The 21,203-nt window shown below is 33.1% G+C and overlaps 2 protein-coding genes across 19 annotated transcripts in view; one reads left to right on the forward strand and one right to left on the reverse strand.

Moving 5' to 3' along the window:
- The window catches only part of LOC145323761 (uncharacterized), a 180,757-nt gene extending 172,269 nt beyond the window's left edge, over positions 1–8,488 (forward strand). For 15 of the 18 annotated variants that reach the window (XM_080166277.1, XM_080166278.1, XM_080166269.1 and 12 more), the window contains 2 exons: positions 182–5,146; positions 6,700–8,488. In XM_080166277.1, coding sequence (XP_080022403.1) covers positions 182–5,028 — 4,847 coding nt within the window. In that variant the 3' untranslated portion in view covers positions 5,029–5,146; positions 6,700–8,488. Of the gene's footprint in view, positions 1–181; positions 5,147–6,096; positions 6,498–6,699 lie in introns of all 18 variants that reach the window. The other 3 variants (XM_080166285.1, XM_080166284.1, XM_080166286.1) reach the window with 3 other exon arrangements.
- Positions 8,489–11,428: 2,940 nt separating this feature from the next.
- Positions 11,429–20,440, reverse strand: LOC145323764 (uncharacterized). The gene is made up of 5 exons (XM_080166288.1): positions 20,134–20,440; positions 17,603–18,400; positions 16,679–16,855; positions 14,551–14,654; positions 11,429–13,016 (listed from the first exon to the last, which is right to left on the reverse strand). Exons 1-5 carry the CDS (start codon positions 20,413–20,415, stop codon positions 11,918–11,920), a joined length of 2,460 nt encoding a protein of 819 aa, XP_080022414.1. The 5' UTR covers positions 20,416–20,440; the 3' UTR covers positions 11,429–11,917.
- Between the last annotated feature and the right edge of the window lie 763 nt (positions 20,441–21,203).

Raw genomic sequence — 21,203 nt, forward strand, 5'->3', positions numbered from 1 at the left:
ACTAATATTTTTTGCATGACTATTCTAAAATATCTGAATATTTCTAAGAACAACAAATAAGTTTTGGAAATGATGTTTTGTAGCCTTTGATGTTGTGTTAATTTTTTATCATTCTTTTATATGAAGGTAACATCTAATTCCCTAACTAATCATTTTTTCTTTTTTTTCCTGCTTACATTAGATCTGGGGACTCTGCCAGATGTTGATTTAGATCTGCCTGAGAGCACTCAAATTTCTTCCCCTATTTCTATATCCCAAGCTGGAACCACAGCTAGTGTGACAGATAAAGTGTCACCCACATGTAAGCCAATACTGGAACAAGATTTTAAAAAGGTTTTTGAAAGTATTTCAACTAGTTCTGTAGCATCAAGAATATCAGAAATACACAAAGATGACTTAAGTGCAAGTAAAATTTCATCTTCTTCTGTTATTTGTGAAGATCAATTAGCCTCCTCCACACAACCTCCATCTAACATACAGGGATTTGAAGCTTTTGGTGAGGCTAAACTCGAAGATGAGGATCAAGATGAAGCCAATGAAGTTAAGCCAATTCCTAAAAAGAGAGAGCTACAGAAAATAAATTCTACAGATCTTCTGCACAGACAGATCAAAGATACTATGCTAGAGCAAGTTATGTGTGAAGATGATGACAGTGTCATGTCTGAATCAGCTATCAAGGCTGAGGACAGTGAGGAGTCGATGGTTGTTGTGGAGCAACATAATGCATCTGAATCATCTGACATTGTCAAGATTGCCAATGAAACATTTGTTGAAGAACCAGAATGGGAGATGGTAGAAAGTGAAATGGATGTACCAGACATACCTGATTCAAAAGATGAAGATCAAGCTGTTGGAATCAGTCCCAGAAATGCTAGACCTATGTCACCAGAACAAGCATTAGAGATTGCAACTGAAGTGGTCAGACAGGTTCAAGTTCAAGCCCTTAAGAAGTATGAAGAAATTTCAGCCAAACAACATGCACTTCCTAGGCCTACTCCTGATTCTAAGTTTACACCTGAAACAAAGGAAAAGGTGCAGGTGTATTTAAAAGAACTTGAAGAGAGTGAAAAGTATGATAAAGTGACAGCTGAGCTTATTACAAACATTATTAGCAAAAAGGAGGAGAAAATACAGAAAATGCAAGATTCTAGTCTTGATATTACTGATGATCTCTCAAGAAGTGAAGCTATGATGTCAGAGCTAAAGAATGAGCTTGGTCGTAGTTCTGTAACTGATGAAGAACTTGTTACTGATGCCAATTCTGAATTCCTTGAGGAAGCTAATATTCAAGAGATGAAAAATAGACTGGAGGCAACTATGAGCAGGCCCTATCAATTGGAGCCAGTTTCAAGTGACTTTAGATTTCAAGCATCATTTAGAGAACATTATGTAACAGATGTATTTGAGGCTTCAAATTTCTCAGTTGAAGCAAATAACAAAGATGTAGATTCTGTTAAGCAGTCAGCAGAAAAAGATGACTTTGATCCTTCATGTGATAAACAACACCAAGCTGCAGGGAAAAAGGAAAGTAAGCCAGATATATTTGTTCAAGAAGATATCTGGGCAGAGGAATCTAAACATGTCAATAAGGATGCATATTTGAAAGAAAAAAAATCTGACAATGAATCATTGAGCTCAGATTCAAAGCTAAGCCACCGTAGATCTGGGACAGACTTTGAAGGTTACACATCAGGAGACACATTGGTATCAGGTGACAATCTTAGTCATCATAGCCATAGCAGCAGGCCAACCTCTAGTGATGTAGATGCAATGCTGTCAGCTGTTTCAGAACATTCATCTACAACTGAAAACACTGAATTTGTAACAGCCCAAGACAAGTCATCTGGTGATACATCATTCTTCACAGCAGCTTCTACTCTAAGCTCCAGAAATTCTGTAATATCATCTGAAAGCTCTGGCAATCTGGGCAGTGTTGAAGTATCTGAATGTTCAGAGACATTGGTAGAATCAAGTCTAGAGTATGATGGTAATGATGGAAATGATACCCCTAATTCTTTAAAACACCTTGATGAAATACTTGATAAAAATCCATTTGAATTTGACAGTCCAACAGGATCAGGAGAATCCCAATCTGATTCTAAAGTTGAATCCAAAATGTCTAGTGTAGAAATGGTTACAAGTTATTACTCAGAACATAAACAAAGTTCTGAAATTCATCAAGAATCTGTCTCTGAAATGGAAACTCTTACACAATCTAAACAGCAACTTGGTGCTGGTGGTATCTCAGAATCCAGGGAAACACTCAGCTCAAGTGTTTTAACTCTTTCAAGCATATCTGAAGCAACAGTTCTGGGGCCAGATCCATTAATGGCTGGAAATTCACAAATGCTCACAAGCCAAACAGTCCACAGATCATTTGTTTTGCCTAAAGATCCAGAAACTGGCTTGATAGGCACACATGTATCTGTTGAAATTGGAAATGAACAACTTGCACTGGAAAATCAAGAAGAACAGGACCAGGTTTTTCAGGTGCCACGGGTGCGAAGCATTGAGGGAGCGCATGCCGTGCAGATCACTATCCCTCAAGAAATTTCCATTGACCTAGGATCAGAATATGATTCAAGGCCTAGCTCAGAATTGGCAGAATCAAGGCCTTTATCTGCTGATAAAATAAGTAGGCCAGCAACACCAGAAAAGGAGAAGACAAAATTTAGCAGAAGAGCATTCTCAATTGATGAGTCAGTGTCTGATAGTTTAAGAGTTGAAGAACCATTTGCTAGGCCAGTGTCCCCACTGCCTCAAAAGCACAGGATTGGATCAACAGACAGTGATGATGGTAGATTGAAAGTTAACTTAGCTCCTCAAATGAGAGCAGTCTCTCCTGGACCTCCTAAGTTAATTGAGACTGATGAATCTATTGAAGCTGACATTGCTTTCTCCAAGCATTTTACTCAAGTTCTTGATGATGATGATGACTCTAGTGAAATCATCAAGACTACAGAAGGTCAGTCTGTATTCAGCAGCAACAGACTGACAGATGTTACTCCAGAGTCACAGAATACATCTGAGTCAATGGAAACATCAGGTCAAGATTTCTTTCTAGATCAATATAGTAAAGACACCAGTAAAGCTAGATCACCAAGACTCCCACATGATATTGATGATGACTTGCTAGTTGGATCCCCGCCTATGGTTAGCAGACCTCTTGGTGTCAAATATTGGCCACCTGTAGACAACCTTGATCAGGAGCAAGATGGCAGTGTCCCACTAGACAAAAGAAGCATTACCAGATCTGAATCTGATGATAATAGTGAAAGCAGGTTGGATATTGAAACTTCTGATGTTGATAAAGAAGTTGAGACAAGTAAAAAATGGTTGGAGAGTCAGTTTGAGGAAGTGCCAGATGAATTTGGTAACTTTACCTACAGTCAACCACTAGACAAGATTGTTGAGGAAGAGGAAGAACATTATTCCATTACATCTGAAGAGATGAAAGAATTGGCCAAGTTCAAAGAATCGTTAAGTTCTACACCTGACTTTGAAGCAATTGCTCTCAGAAGACATCACATTTTGAAAACTGGGGGTGATGATGATGTTTCCATGGGAAGTTTAACAGAATTTGAGAGGCTTGAAAGAGAAGTTGCTCTTGGTTCAGGTAGTGGCAGCAGGGGATCACTAGGTTCTAATGATTCTCTTGAGCTGGGACAGAATGGTGGCAATGGTAAACCAACTCATTTAGCAGTAAAGCTTGTCACAAAAACAAGTCAAGGAGATGATGTTTCAGTTAGCTCTGAAACTTCTATAACTTCATTTGAAATGATGGAAAGGGCATGTGATGAGGCTGAGATTATTGAAAAGAAAGCTAAACATCAAGAAGAGGTATTATCAGAAATAGAGGAAGGTCATGAGAGTCAAGTGTCAGAGTCAGAAACTAATGAAACTTTATCAGAGTGTGAAAATCAGTCAGATGAGGAGTATGAGGATAGAATTTTTGAAATTGATAACATAATCAAACAAGCCCAGGAAAATGTGGAGAAGTTTGACAAAGAAGGTCAAATGACAAAACCAGAGGAATTATCATTAGAAAATTTGATGATGAGACCTGAATCTAAAACAGAAAGTGTTTCAACTCAAGATAGCCTAGAGGAAGGAGATGCTGCAGACCTCCCCTTGGATTCTGATAACCAAGTTGGGTTCAGACTTGTTAGACCATATGCAGGTCTCATGGAAGCATCAGCTGACAGCCTAGATTCTAAGAACATCAGCTCAATGAATGTAATGACTACTTCAGCAGATTCCCTAGAGCCAGATACACCAAGATCTACCACAGATAAAATGACAATGTCTACAGATTCCATTGAAAACAATAGAGCTGCCACCATGACAGGAGATAAAAGTGAAGATCCTATGATTGTGTCAGTTGACAGTCTTGATGGTAGACAGATGATTGAGGGTATTACTAGAGAGGGACAAAGCACTAGTTGTACAGCAGCTTCATCTCTTCTGTTTACAAGTACTGATTCCTTAGAGTCAAGTAGCAATTGCACTAGGGCAACAGCAAGCATGCTTTCATCTATAACATCACAGGATTCTGAAACATTTGTTGCTGATGATGAATTTGAAACTGAAGATGAAGAGATAAGAAGAACCAGAAAGTTTTTAATGTCTCAGGGTAATATAAGGTTTGAAGATTCTGATGAAAGCACAACATGTTCCCATTCAAGTCCACAACTACACCACCATCAACTGGGTGGAACACAGCCAGATGACTCTAGCTTGGATATTCATCATCATCAATTGGCTAGTCATTATTCCGACCCTTTTATACTAACCACAACAACAATGACAACAACATCCACCTCTGAAGAGGTCTTACACACTCAGGTTATGGATGAGAAAGGAAATGTTCTCTCTGAAGAGATTAAGAAGAAAACTCTTACTGGAGCTGTGTCACTGCCTCCAGGAAATGCTTCTAAAGAAGTAGTTAAAGAAATAACTACTGAAATTGATGAACATGGAAATAAGAAAGTGTTTGTTGTTGAAAAGTCTACAGAAAAACAACAATAAATTCTACTGCCCCTGTAAATGTTTTCTCCCCTATTTGGGTGTTTCTTTCTCACTGAATTTAAAGTGCTCTCAAGGCTAAAAAGATCAAGATTAACCTCTAGCAACACATGAGAATCAGGTAGAAATGAATATTGTCAATATATATATAACACTGCTGTTGTTGTCTCTTGGCTTTATTTTATTTTTATTTATTTATGTTATTATTAAGTTCCTTGTTTTTTGGCTTTTGTATTTTTATGTTATTTGTGTTTATTTTTCACTTAATAGTTCACTAGAATACAGTAGGAATTGTATATTATCTTTTAACTTTTGGAGATTTTAATCTGTTAAAGTTGATATTTACAAATCCTAATATTAAGCTTATTAGGGTGAATATTAAGAATATAGGCTATTGAGAAAATGCATGAATAATTAGTGTTGTGAATGTGTAAATATATTTATTGGCCTATGATATTGTATATAACATACAAATAGCAATGTTAGAAAAATGTTCTGCGAATATAAACCAAACCTGAAAGAATTTTGTAGCCTTAACCATTTTCTTTGTTAACATTTGTCCTTGTTAAGTTGCACGAAAGTTATTCCTAAGTAGTTTATTTTTTTATGTTAAGTAGATAATTTTATTAATTTATTTTATCTAATTAAAGCTTTATGTATAAGCCAGGACATTATGCTAGCTTTGATTTTATTCTAGTTGATTTGGATAAAAAACACTATTTTAAGTTTTTTATGTCTTAACAGCAGTGTTTTTTCATCAGAGATTTAGAGCTGTACCTTCATAGGTGACTTCAGATAAGATCAACAATTAGGTATTGTAAACTGTTTAATATTTCAATTTTGGTTGAGGCTACAAAACATCTTTTTTATTTTTTTCATTTTAGAAATATTTTTCATAAATATGTTCTACAACTGTTTTGTTTTGTGCTTAGTTAGCCCTGATTAATTTAGAATATATTTAGTTGCTGATTTTTATTTTTTAAATACGATTAAGAAAAATTTTAAATACAGATGAAATATTTGAAAACAATAGATACATTAATACTAGAGGTATCATGGTATGTATTCTAGAAGGGGCTGAGTTGATTGATCCATGGTATAATAGTTCCAACAATACTACAAGCAGTTCCTTTAGTGTTTGGATCCTAGCAGCTTCCTGTATTCTTATTCTGGTCATATCAAGACAACTGGCCACAAGATTTCAGGCCTTGGATAACAATGACACCTCTAGTTTATGATTTGAAAACAAAGGGTTGAGAAAAAGTTTTTAAAATTTCAGGACAAATTTTCTTCTTACTTACTATAATATTTTCACTAATTTAACTAATATGTATTATATCATTTTCTTTTTCTTTTGCTTTTTTGCTTCTATAATTTTTTCTTTAAACTGCATGAATTTAGCTGTGTAATAATGAGCAATGTTTGTATATGTAGCACTTTACCACTCTGGTGATATGTAGTTAGTTACAGAGGTAAGAGATAATGCATGTTCTTATAGTTATTTCAAACTTAAAATTACTGTTCATCATATTAAGCATTAGATGTAAATATTTTTGTAATGCATACTGAAAGTTTACCATTTTTTATTTCCAATTCAAAATTTAATGTCTAGTAATATTTCTAAATGAATCCTAATGTAAATATCCAAAGTAATATATTTTTTTATATATTTAGATAAATCTGACTCAGATGCCTAAACAGTGACAGCAGACAAACTTAACCCAATTATATTGTACCATCACTACCCTATGATTCACTGCCCATCTACCCCCCAAACAACCTTCCATCTACTTGTTGGCGGCTTATAAAACCCTTGAAACCAGAAATACAGAAGTTTACATCTCCTCTCACCAACAATTTCTTCAAAGCCTCTGCCTAATATTTTACAGTAAAAATTTAAAAGTAGCCTAATTTAATAAAACACAGAACAGAAAGTTCCTTCAATATTCCTTTTGTAAAAAAATAAAGCTCTTTTGTTTAAAACCAGTTATGAATAGATTTTAAAGCATTTGATGTGATTTAAAGACCTTTGAGATTATTTTTAAAAATATGTTTAATTGTAAAAATAGATTTCAAACTCAGATTAGTGTGTAGGGTTTAATTTAATTATTCAGCATCTATAAACCTCCATTGACTAGTCAAACAAACATTTTTACAGTTAGAATTTGTTTTAGAAACAAAATAAAAACTAAGAGCAGCCTAATATTACATCTATCACATTTTAAGTAAACTTTGCATAATAAAATTTGACTTTAATGAAAAAAAATAACTATTTCATTTTTTTCTGTACAACAGATATAATTGTTAGCTAAAGTATTACATTATCTAATACTTTATGTATATGCTATAACTTTTTAGTCATAGCTGAAAATAAATGTAAAAAAATTATTATAAATTTTGCTGACCTATGAAATGCTTATATATAATGTAAAAAAAACTGTTCTATATAGAAGTGTATTTGTGTGACTAAATTTTGCCTTTTATTCAGATTTATCACCTTAAAGATATTAAAAATGGTGTACATAACTTTTTAATTCATAATCACAGATACACAAATAATATAGAATTAATGATTCAAAAAACAAAATTAAGAAGTCTTTTTTTCATAGATTTTGTCTTAGGTGATTTTTTTTGAAATTTTGGTTCCTAAAAACTTACCCTTGCAGAAAACATTAATAAAAATCAATTAAGATAATTTCTTTGAAATGAGACATCTTAATTTTGCTTAATTCCAGCTAATTATAATATTATTATCAAATTAAAATGAATTTGTGTGCATGATGTGTGAAAATATTGAACCCTCCCCTCTGTTTACAATTTTTTTGGTAGATTTCAAATTTCAATATTCTAAGCCATGCATTGAGAAGTCATATTTTTTTTTGGCTGACAAAAAGACATTGTTTAGGGATGAAAATGTCTAATTTGTGGTTAAAAAAAATCATTTTTTCCATATTTTCATTTTTTGTAATTGTTTATGTATGTAACATAATTAGGGATGGTTATGTTATTTTACTAAATCAAAGAAAGAAAAAAAGAAAATATTTGGAATAATTTTGTGTCTTTAAAGTGAAATTAATACCAGGGATGACCTTAATTTTACTTTTTTGGCACATTTACTGACTTCTTCGCCCGTGGTTTCATTTATTTTGACAAAATTAAATTTTTTTCCATAATTGATTGATTGATTGAATGCTTGTGCAAAAATAATACATATATATATAATATGCAAAAAAAGCTATTGATATAATAAGAATAGAATAAATAATATTTTAAAATTATGACCACTCCGGGCCTGTAGTGAATGTTGATAATTGTAAAATATTAATTATTTGTTAGTTAAGTAGTTAATTATTAACTAAACTATATTGGCTTGTGGAATATTAAAGATAGTATGGATGTTATTATTAAAATTATTATTATTAATTAATAAGATATGGTAAAACATAATAAAGCCTTTATCTGATGTGTTTTTATATTATTTTGCTTTAATTTAATAAGGATGACTACATCCATAAGTATCGAAGCACAAAAAATCATGAATGGACAAACAGACATAGTTAATTATGGAGTATATGTTCAGTGGATCAAAGAGGAAGGTATTATAACAGAAAATCACGACACCTTTATGTATATATTGATAAATGTTAATTAGGGTGAGTCGATTTTCGACATTTTATCTGAGACCATAGCAGGAACTTGCACATTATTTTTATAAGTATAATACACCTCTGGTTGATTTAAAATTTATCGAAAGTCTAAAAACCGTTGGATACCACACATTCAATTTTTTAGCAATTTATGAATGGGAGTTTATGAACGAGGAAAGTTGAAGCAGGCTAAGTAATAATAAACCGGCTACCCTGGCATTCTCCAAGCAAATTTTTTTTCGATTCTATTCCTATGAAATTATGAAATTAAAATATCATCTTTCAGTAATGCCTCAAAACGTGTCAAATCCAAGGAAGATTGGAGAACCATTGTGCGTGGCCTACATTCTGACGAGAACTAAAGGCATGATTCCCAAGAAATTAAAGTATTCGAGTTATAATAACATAGAAAATATAACCCCCCCTTCGTACTAAAATATTTTCGCATTGCCTAACCAATAGTATGGTCCGATTGTTGCTCTTTATAGACCTGTTACTCAAAATACACTTATTCGAATTTAATTCCTCTGCTGGCCTAAAAAGTTACTTTATAGGCCTAGAAATTAGGGTTGGGCCGCATATTTTTTTGGCCGGATACAGGATATCCGGCTGATTTCAAATGCCGGATATCCGGCAATTGGCCCCGCAAGGGGCTAGAAATAGGAGGAAAGCTACTGTGAAAATACGAATAATTGCTCCTAAAGGGGCATTGCCACGAAATGGACTATACCCGCAAAAAAAATTTCTTCATAAACTGGTGTTTTTTATTATACTATTACTGCGTCTAGGGATATTAGGAGGTACATGAAAGTGCAGAAAAATAACTTAAAACGATTTTTTTATAAAAATTAAACAGCCTAAAACTACCCTGGGACCTATAAGAAGCTTCATATAAGAACCATATCGGTTCAGCGGTTAGCGAGATTTTTCATAGTAGCTTTTGAAGGGTTATTTTAGGTTAGGTTAAGTAAATGTAAATGATTGCCCGCAGGGCTAGAGCCACACGCAGGGGCTAGAAATAGGAGAAAGGCTACTGTGAAAAAACGACGAAACCGGCAACTTCGTTTTCTTTCCATGATCCTAATCAACTATTACTACCCTCAATCTGTAATATCAACTCCTAATGGTTGGAGGATTGGCGGGGAGGTGGCGTTAAATGCCTGCCCTCCCCCCTTGTTTTTTTATATCCTATTTTCTGTGTATAAAAGGTAATGGGCTATAACTGAGTGAATTTCGAAATATGGATATGACACATAACTGAGAGTTGAAATTTTTTTACTAACTCCTTCCTGGCGGGCACAGGATGCCAGCAAATCTGGTAAGGTCATTCAGGTAAAAAGTAAAAATATTTTTTTACTTAAACAAAGCATTTCATGTTATCTAATACTCAAATATCCTATAGTCGTACATCCTCATATGTAATATAGATGTTCAAGTCGATTTCAGGTTCCAGGTATAATCCTGCAAGCCCTGAACCTCCAGGTCTCCAGAAATCTTTAAACGGTTCCTGTGACCGCAAATTTTTACTTGAAGATTTATAATTTTAAACCTAGGTTTTTTTTATAATTCTATTTTAATATTTACATAAAGATAAATATATTCAGAAAAAATTGTTCTTCTAGCTTCAATATTAAGATTCAATATTTATGATTTAAAAAAAACAGAGATTTTTGTTGTAAAATATAAAAGATTATATTGCCGGATATCCGGCCGGATAGTTTTAATATCCGGTATCCGGCCGGATATTGAAAATGACCGGATATCCGGCCACACCGGATATCCGGCCCAACCCTACTAGAAATACATATACAAAATTTTATCTCTACTGGCTACCTAAAAGCCATTTTTAAGATCCCGTTTTTTCATATAAAAATTTCAAATGCATACGAGAACGGCTTAGAGATTAATTTAGGTGTTCTGCATATTTTTTATAAATTGCGATTAAGATTGTTGTGTCAAAAGTTGCTGTGATATCTTTGAATCGTACCTAGCTCTGGCGATGTCTGTTTTTTTTTTTAATTTTTCAGCATTTTTTTACCAGCCCTAGTTGTTGAGTAAAATTTGACAACAGATTTTTTAGATATCATATCTTTGTCCTTATGTGTTTAAGTTGAAATATGTAGAGAGTTAAAAACCTGCAAATTGCTGAGAAATTGTTAACTCCACCGAGCTACCGTTATCTGTTGATTTTTTAGAGGCCTGGCGCTAGGTAGCCAGTAGAAATAGAGATATAAAATTTTGTACTCGTATTTCTAGGCCCCTAAAGTATGTTAATGTTAATGTCGTGTGGGTGAGTTGCACCTGGACTGAACAGTAAACTTGTCAACGATCAAGGCCAGACTCTTGGTCCTTCACCTCATACCCGTGGTAGGCCCCTAAAGTAACTTTTTAGGTCAGCAGAAGAATTAAATTGAAAAAAGTATAATTTGAGTGACAGGCCTAATGTGCACTCTAGCATGGTCGGATTGTTGCTCAACTGTGTTCAAATTTGTCATATTAAGTAATTTAGGATCTAGACGTTCTATATTTATTTAAGACCATCTATTCGTACCTAACTGTCATAAGAATCATCATGCAAAGCTTAAAAATAACAGTATAATTCTAACATGTCAAAATTAACGCGACGGACGGACCAATCCTAATTACAGAAAAGCTTCCCTTTTAAAATGTGTGTAATTGTATGTTATTAGACTCGAACCGTACGGACCAACGAATATATAACTTGAAGAATAGCATAACTGAACTAAAAAAAAACATTTTATTATTTTATAAACTTTATTGAAATATTTTTTTAAAAATTGAAATAATGACAACAACAAAATAATATATTTAAAATGAACAAACAAGAATGATATTACACAAAAGTATCAGGGCTTATAAATATTGCTAGATTTTAAAAATTTGAAATTGTTAAATGCAGAGAAGAATATAATCTTTTTTTATAAAACTATCCAGAAGCAAGCAGTACTTCAAGAAACTCTTTTCAGATATGTAAGAAGATTACAAAATCTTCAAAATTTGAAATCATATATTGTTGAAACTTTCTTGAAAGACTTAATACAAGGAATCAAGATCACAAAATAGATTTTTATAATTTTGAGTTGTAATTCAAGGCACATAAATTGAATATATATATAAATTTGAGTAATTACTTTTATGAATATAATCTACTTATAATAACTTTCTGATAAAACAGTAAGAATTGAAATCACTCTAAATATATAGATTGGCCTTATTTTGAATTATTAAGAAGCAAGAGCTTTTATCTTCAGATTGTTTAACTCTTCTCTAGGTTTTCTTATATAAGTTTCTTTTTGGTTATCATAGGACCAGAGTTCTTCTATGTTTCCACCAAAGGCTTTGATAAACTCGATAAATTCAAGTTCAGAGTTTTTACCACTATAAAGCCGTTTCAGTCTTGGCATCTCAACAACTGGGAGGGAAGAATTTCTAAATGACGTGCAATACAACTTAATTTCGCATAATGTATCCTTGTTATTCTTGATCAAGGACATATCAATTCCAAATATACCCAATAATTCGAGGTATTGAAGCTTTGGTATCTTTATATCTTTACAATTACAAAAGCTTATTCGATAATCATCACTCAACTTCAACTTTGTAATTGTATCCTTGTTACACTTGATCAAGGATAAAGCACTTTTAACAGGTATATTGTACATTTCTAGATTTGATAAATTGTTTATCTTTACTTCTCCAAGATCACTCATTCTAAACTTAACACTTGTCAACTTCAACTTTGTAATTGTATCTTTGTTTTTATTGATCAGGGATAGAGCAGATTCAGGCCTTGTAATTCTACCCACTTCCAGATATTGTAGGTTTGGAAATATGAGATTATCTAATTGTTCAATGTCTAGACAGATGATTTCACATAGTGACAAATGAGTAATGTTTTCTTTTTTAACTGAATTTACAAATGTGTTCACAATGTCATGCTCAACAGTTTCAAGTGCTAAAGATTTCAGTTTAGATAGATGAGGCACTTGAAGTACAGTATTCTTGGGTCTTAAATTCTTAATACCAAGATGTTCCAGCTTGTCACCATACCTGGCCAAGATTCCCTCGCATATATTCTTATGTAACTTCTTATTAATATTCAAAAAATTAATATCAATCATCTGAATATTTTTGAATTTCAGATGAGGCTGCAACAATATAGTTGGGTCTTCTATGTCTTTCAAAAAGACTTTATTCTCAAAGCTTGTCAACATTTCTTCTAACTGTTTTGAAGTAACCATAGCTTTAGAATTCAGTTTGATTGTTCGAACATCGAACATGGATTTTAGATCCGTAGAAGCAGAAGAAACCACGTTGTAGCACCTAAAATAAAATATGGATGAAGTTGTTTTGGTTAAAAACTTATCGTATTATTGTTTAATTTAAGAAAAAAAAATTTCATAATTTATTTTTGAGATTTTAAAAGTTTCTTTGCCTCTTGCCTTTCGGGGCTTCACCCCTACAGGGGAGGGAAGACCTCACCAACCTGTTTGAATTTAATAAAAATTTAAACAAAGAAAAGAAACGTATAGTTCCTTTCGTGGCAACGCACCTTAAAGGGCGGGGCTAATTGCTTAAAGGGACTGTGAACGTAAATTTTTCTCATCTTAATATCAAATCTTAACATTATCTCATTCATAATATCTCACAGATAGAGCAAAGCGCGCTTTTGTTTGCTTAAAAACGGCTTTTTCCGACGATTTTTATAAGGTAAAAGGAAAGGAAGAAATTTTCCGTATTATATAAAATGTGCATTAAATTGCTTTTTTCTCCCATTATAGCTAAAATTAAATTTTTTCACATAGTTCTTGAATTTTCCTAACAGTTAAGCTGACTTTTAACATAATCCTTGCTTTAAACAAATGTATAGTTACTTAGAAATTGATAAAATAAGCAATATTTTTTATTGAAAACCAAATACAATAACAAAGCTAGAAACTGGGTTTTTTATTAGTATCCAATTAACTTTAGATGGCCCATCTCTCGCCCACCTTTGATTACAAATTTGTAAATAATAAAGACGCAATATTTCTTTATAAACAGTCTGATAAAAGTGTAAACTAATTCTCCAAGGTGGGTTATTTATTGTCCAACACAATAAAAAAGGATATTATTATTTAAAATAACCTATAAGATTCAACCCTTTGTAGACAGTGAGGTATTTTTTTGTCAATAATACGAATTTAAAATAGGTCTTTATTACCTAATTACTACGTTATAAAAAAATTAATTGGCAATTTTATATCATAAAATAAATCCTTAACAGTAAGTAAATTGTTTCAACTATATATGACAAGTTAAATATCCCTACAAACATTATAAGAAACAAAAACGTTAGGATTTTCTCTGTTTTTTCCTTTTTCCCTCCCAAAATACCATAAAATCAAGGCATTATTCCTGGATATTTTTGTTAATAGGACGTTTTTGGTTGATCAGTGTAGTGAAATGTGCTTAGAAAATGTTAAGATTTGATAATCAGATGAGAAATTTTTACGTTCACACTCCCTTTAACCTTATGGGGCAATAACCTAACCCAATATAACCTAACCTAACCTAAGATAACCTATAAAAAAAAAACATTTTAAAATTACGACGAATCGCCCCTTAAGGTACATTGTCACTAAAGGGACTATTCCCTATCTTTCTTTTTTAGCTCAAAACCACCACATGGCCAGTATTTATATTCCCTAAAGAGCAGAGCCTAGTCGCTTTAGCGGTTACAAAGATCTTAAGATTCAGACATCAGACAGACATCTTTCAACTTTGTATTATTGATAGAAATGACATAATTACAGGAAATGTTTAATCAAAAGTATTTCGAGGGGAGAGGCCTTACAATGATATTGTTATATCTTACCATTTAGAAACACGTCTCATTTCTTTCTTATCCTGTGTACTAGTATAGCTCATAATTTTACCAATAATCTCTGGAGGCAAGTCTTGCAATCCTTTAACAACAGCCTAGAAATAATATTTGATTTTAAAGAAGTTGTATCAACTTTTTTGCTTTTTATTTAAGATAGCTAGCCGGTTCTTTCAGTAAGTAGTAGATGTAAAATTTTTCATAGAATTCAGATATGCAATCGGTTTTTTTGTAGACCTCTTATTTTTTAAGTAATGTTTTTTAAAAAAATAATTAAGTCGGTTTTAAGGTACTAAAATGCAACAAAATAAAAGAAGAAAATAGCCAGTATGAACAAAAATAGTAAGATCTTTAATTTGACACCTTACTTTTAAAATTCTGTTGAGTAATTATTGAAAAAATCTATTTTTTTAACCTCGGTTTAATCTAAACATTAAACCTAAATATTTTCTCATACAGACATAAAAAATATGGGTTCATATATACCATTAGAATGAGAAAAATAATATGAATCCATTCTAAGCAAAATTGAAAAAGTTTAAAAAAATTGTAATAAAAAATAGAAAAAATAAAAAGTTTATTTTAAGAATTGTAACTACTAAACTAGCCAATCACAAATCGCAAAAATTGACGAATCGGGAAGCTTAACCTATAAAATTAACCTATAGGATTGCCAGAAAAAAAGGAGAACGTTCATACAATATATACAATAGATACTACAATAAATATAGTGATATTAAAGAACATGTAAAGAATGAAAAATTATGAACAAATATGCATCAGTCTGTTTATAAACTTCAAAACAATGCAGTTAAAAATACATCATTGTTTCTTGTGTTTAAAAAATATCTGCTACATTGCATTGTCTTTTGTTTAGGTTTTGTTCAGGTTTGGTTCAAGCTAACCCTTAAAAGCCGAAAATTATGATTGTTAAAATAAACTTATTTTTTTTATTATAGTTTTATAAATCTTTTTCAATTTTGCTTAGAATAGATTCGTAATATTTTTCTGATTCTAAAGGTATATATGAACCCATGTTTTTTATGTCTGTTTGAGAAAATATTTAGGTCTAAAGTTTTTATTAAACTGAGGTTAAAAAAATAGATTTTTTCAATAATTACTCAACAGAATTTTAAAAGTAAGGTGTCAAATTAAAGATCTTACTATTTTTGTTCATACTGGCCATTTTCTTCTTTTATTTTGTTGCGTTTTAGTACCTTAAAACCGACTTAATTATTTTTTTTAAAAACTTAAATTACTTAAAAAATAAGAGGTCTACAAAAAAACCGATTGCATATCTGAATTCTATGAAAAATTTTACATCTACTACTTACTGAAAGAACCGGCTAGCTATCTTAAATAAAAAGCAAAAAAGTTGATACAACTTCTTTTAATATTAAAAAATACATTAGTGATAGGAAAAAAACTCACACAAAATCAGCTAAATTGTATGTACGGCAGGCTTGTAGTATGGGCTTCGCAATCATAGAGCAGTAGGCAATACCTTTCAGGGTTGTTCTAAGGGAGGGCAAAGATGTGATTCCCATCCTACCCAAACAAATTTGGGTATGCAGTATTCAAACACTTTTTTGGAGGGGTATAGGTGGGTTTACACCCCCCCCCCCCCCCAATCAATTCCATGGTTCAAAGCATCTGTAGTCGGATGATATTTTATACATCCCACCCCACTCCAAGAAATAAAGGTTGGACGTCCTTAACACCTAATTTAATTCATTAATTACTATATTTAGAGAGCAAACCTTTTGGGGGAGAGAAGTTTAGCTTTTTTCGTAGCCATACTAAATACTAGGTTTATAAAAAAAAATTGTGGATAAAGTATACTATTAAATTAGTCAGAATAAGGTATATTTTTTTTTTTAAGTGTTTCAATAACCAATATATCAAAGGAGGCCTGTTTGACTTTTATTTAAGTACTTTTATAAGTTGAAGGGGAGGGAAGTCTAGAACAATAAAATCACACCCCTCTTGTTGTCTATATTACACCCCTTTTGATTTAGGCTTTTGGGTGACAAAAATCTTAAGGCAAGTGTTAAAATAGTGGGGTGCGTATCACGCTCCACCCGGAAAAAAACCCTGTGTACACTGTACACGTCTAGTTTACCTTCTTAGCTTCATTTTCATTTTGTATTGACTTGATGTCCTCTGAGAGGAGTAGGCTGGGAGACTTTGCTGGGGCTGGTAGTAGTGGTGCACTCCAGGTAGAAGCACCTTGTACAGACTCTTCCTCCACATCTAATATTTCATTCATTCTTCTCTTCTTGGGTTTCGGTTCACAGTCCTAAAAAAATAATAATTAACCAAGTTAGGCTGCTACTAAAATAAAATCCAGTCGCTGTGGCTTACTAACATAAGCTCTTTGGAATGGATCTATACTTAAAGAACTTGTACATTGGTTGAAAATTCACCTGATTTGTTAAAACTAATGACATTCAAACATAATTGTTGTAGGTTTCAGATATTTTTGGAGTAAAAATGTTATGGTTGGCCAAGTAAAAGGATTGGGGGATGGTGGGGGGGAGAGAAATATCATAAAGAAATTCATTTAGGGGGGGGGTGAGTACAACTTGTCATACCCCCTCCCCCCCTTAAAAATAACATCCATAGAGGCAAAGTCAACAACGCCCCTTTAATCTTATTTTTTAATGTTTTTATACTTGAAAGTTTAACAGTCATTCCCCCTCCCCCCCCCATGTATCCCAAAGTTATAGGAGAGAATGATAATTGAATTTTGGATAGTTCCCCCCCACCCCCCCATCCTTTAAAAAAAGACCGTTGTGTTCTTGGCAGAAACTTTTTTTCCATGCAGTCCCTAATATAACCCAACCTAATCTCACCTAAGGTAATAAACACACAAATAATAAATAACCTCATTTTGAAGGAGGGTAAAACCCCCACCCTAGAAACCACCCTAAAAAATGAGTTAACCAAAAAGATTTTTCACTTTTTTTTCTTTAATTAAAAATTACCCTTACCCTACCACAAGTGCCAAAAGAGGCCTCTAGGGGGCGTAACCGCTAGTTTTTACCTGAGAGTCAGTTGTCTGTTTTGCTTGAACTTTGTGTTGTCCTTGTGATGGCATTGCAGGTTTAGTGACGGCTGGCGGCATATCTGGATGATTTTGCGGGTAGACAGCATCTAAAGCCGCAACTGACTGCACTGTTTTACTAGCAGTCTGTGACAGAGCAATTGTACTTGCTGCACCTACACTGCTAACTGTGGGTTGTTCTTCAGATGGAAGGGAAGTATGAGTGGCTGCTGGAGATAATTGACGATTTTTCGGAGAGACGGCACCAGAAGCCGTAACTGTCTGCACTGTTTCACTAGCAGCCTTTGGCAGATCAAATGCACTTGCAGCACCTTCACTGCTGACTTTGGGTTGTCCTTTAGATGGAATGGAAGCATGAGTGGATGCTGGAGGCAACTCTGGATGATTTGTCGAAGCCTCAACTGCCTGCACTGTTTCACTAGCAGTCTGTTTTGGATCAAGTGCACTTGAGACACCATCACTGTTGACTTTGGTTTGTCCTTGAGATGGAAGGGAAGCATGAGTAGCTGCAGGCGGCAACCTTTGATGATTTGGCGGAACAGTACCAGAAGCCGTAACTGCTTGCACTATTTCACTGGCAGTCTGTGGCGGATCAAGTTCACTTGCGGCACCTACACTGCTAACTGTGGGTTGTTCTTCAGATGGAAGGAAAGCATGAGTGGCTGCTGGAGGCAATTGATGATTTGGTGGGTAGACGGCACCAGAAGCCGCCTGTGCCTGCTGGATATGCACAATCTGGCCTTGGAGGTGACACATCCGTCCTTGTAAATCAAACATCTAAATAAAAGTATTATTTACCGAGGCATGTTAGAATCTTCAAACAGGGAAATCTTACATAGAAATATACTAGCACTCTAGCTCTGTCAGAAGCTGAGACGATATATACCAAAAATAAAATAAAAACTTCTGAACATAATCGTTGCATGTCTATAAATCATTTGTATATCGAAGAAGTAAAAATAAAAAAAGGCAATTTTCTTTTGGGCTAATTGAGGATAACTTTGTTTTACTCACAACATCCCTATAAAATATAAAGTTAAGTTAGTCATTTATTGCATCTTATTATAGACAGGTTTCCGAGGTATTAATAAAAGTATAAGATTAAAACCAGTTTTGTTACCTCCATTTGGCCATTTGATTTAAATTTATTTTTATTTCATTAATTGTAGAAAGCTGTGTGTAATACGATGCTATAACTGTAAGAAATTTAGAATTTTAGTAGGGGTAGAATATATCATAACAATGGCAATTAATGAAGAAAGTCAGCTTCTTCTAAATTGGTTATAAAATAACTATTGGCTTCGGCCCTGGCCTCTAGGGGCTTTGCCCCAAGAGGTTTGATCAAATCATTTTTTTGTATGTTAGATTTAAAAGAAAATTTTTTTTTAAATTTTCTTTGGGGGAGGGGAATTTTTTTTTTTTGGGGGGGGGGCCGGGGGGTAGTCGACCCCAATATATTAATTTTATTTTCAAAAAGAAAAAAATTTGGGGGGGGTATTTTTCATTTATTTTTTTGGGGGGGGGGTTGGGGTGTTTCACCCCCCAAGAAAATAGTTATAAACCTTCTCGGGACCTATGAGAAGCTACCTTGTAAAGGAGAACCCGATCGGTTCAGCGGTTAGCGAAATCCTTCGCTACAAACAAAAAAAAGACAGACAGACATCGATCTACTTTGTATTATAGTTTAATCGAGAATACTAAATTCCTTTTTATGTTTACTAAACCCAGAACCACTTCATTATGCAATCTACATTTTCCTGGATATTTTGTCTACGGTAGTCCATAGGTGTACAGCTTTACAGTACATTGTTTCTATTTGTTAAAGCAACACGTATGATAAAAGAAAAAGATTCTTTTTAAAGTAAATTGCTTATATTTCAATCAAAATCTATATTTTTGTATTTTTTACCGATCCACTTCATTATGCAAATCAAAAGAAAATCAATGGGAAAACGTTTGTTTTGCACTTTTCTCCACTTTTAAAAAATGATTCTAATAAAATAACAATTTTTTAAGGAATTTATGCATTAATTATAATGAAAAACAGTTTAAAGTAGATTTTAATGATTTTTCTAAATAAGAAATAATTGAAAAAAAGAAATTCTATCCCTATCACTTTAGAGGACAGCTGCTGACCCCCAGTCTTATGAATGAAGCTAAATACATGTTAAAGATAAAAATTACCCTGAAAAGTATACAAAAATGTTTTTTGATGTGTTAAAAAAATCCATTTTAAGGGCAAAACAAACTTTTTCCCATTGATTTTCTTTTGATTTGCATAATGAAGTGGATCGGTAAAAAATACAAAAATATGATTTTGATTGAAATATAAGCAATTTACTTTAAACAGAATCTTTTTCTTTTATCATACGTGTTGCTTTAACAAATAGAAACAATGTACTGTAAAGCTGTACACTTATGGACTATCATAGACAAAATATCCAGGAAAATATAGATTGCATAATGAAGTGATTCTAGGTTTATAGCATAGTACATAGAGAAAACCTTACCATTTGTTGCAATGATAGCATTTCCATCAAAATTTGTTGTAGACTTGCTGGTCCTGCTGGAACATAGGGAGCTCCAGGCGGTCCCATCATTCTTGGATACTGCTGCATCCCTGCGCAACGGCCATCTGGCCTCATGGATGGACATGGGCAGAAGTAACCGTGGGCTGGAGCCGCATAATTGTAGGGTGGTCTCACTACACCACCAGGAGGTGCTGTCATCCTATTAGGTTGTGTGGGGTTGTCCGCATGTCGCTGGTTCATTGTTATACCTGGATCCTGCATTTATGGTTGATCGGTTTAGAGCATCCTAAATAATAGAAAAGTATGAATAATGGGATTATAAATATATATTCCTGTATGGCTTCAAATCCGATTTATATCCGCTGAATTAGCCATACTGAAAAACCATGTATGGTATGTATTTAAAATTCCACGAATATTAAATATTATAAGATTAATACCAGTTTTCTTAGCTCGGCCTTTCGCCTTCTTTAGGGCAAACAAAACATATTCTTATTTTATAATTTTTATTTTAATATCCGCGGAAAGGTGTTTATAAAACGATGAGATAAATAATTAATATTTGTTCATTTATAAAGTGAAATGATATTTTCAGTGGTACAGACTACTCTTTAAATAAGATATGGATTTGACTCATTTGAAAATTACACATAACTAAAAAAAGTTTGAAAATCGGACCAAAAACACCAAAGATATAGGGAACTATGTAAAAAATAAAAATAGCCAAAAAACTGCTAAAAGGCAATCCAACCTCCATGGATGTTTCATTAAACGGCGGGAAATTAAGATATCTATAACTAATTTTTAAAAAAAAAATTAGACCATAAACACCAAACTTTCAAGGTGAAAAATACAAAAATAGCCAAAAACCTGCTAAAAGCAATCCGACCGCTATTAATGTTTCATTAAACAACTGGAAATTTACTTTAGATATCTATAACTAAAATTTTTTGAAAATCGGTTCATAAACACCAAAGTTATGGTGAAAAATGAGAAAAATAGCCTAAAACCTGCTAAAAAGCAGTCTGACCGCCATGAATGTGTTAAAG

This window comes from Acartia tonsa, chromosome 7 (assembly GCF_053477335.1).
Source record: "Acartia tonsa isolate MP-2025a chromosome 7, ASM5347733v1, whole genome shotgun sequence".
NCBI lineage: Eukaryota > Metazoa > Arthropoda > Copepoda > Calanoida > Acartiidae > Acartia > Acartia tonsa.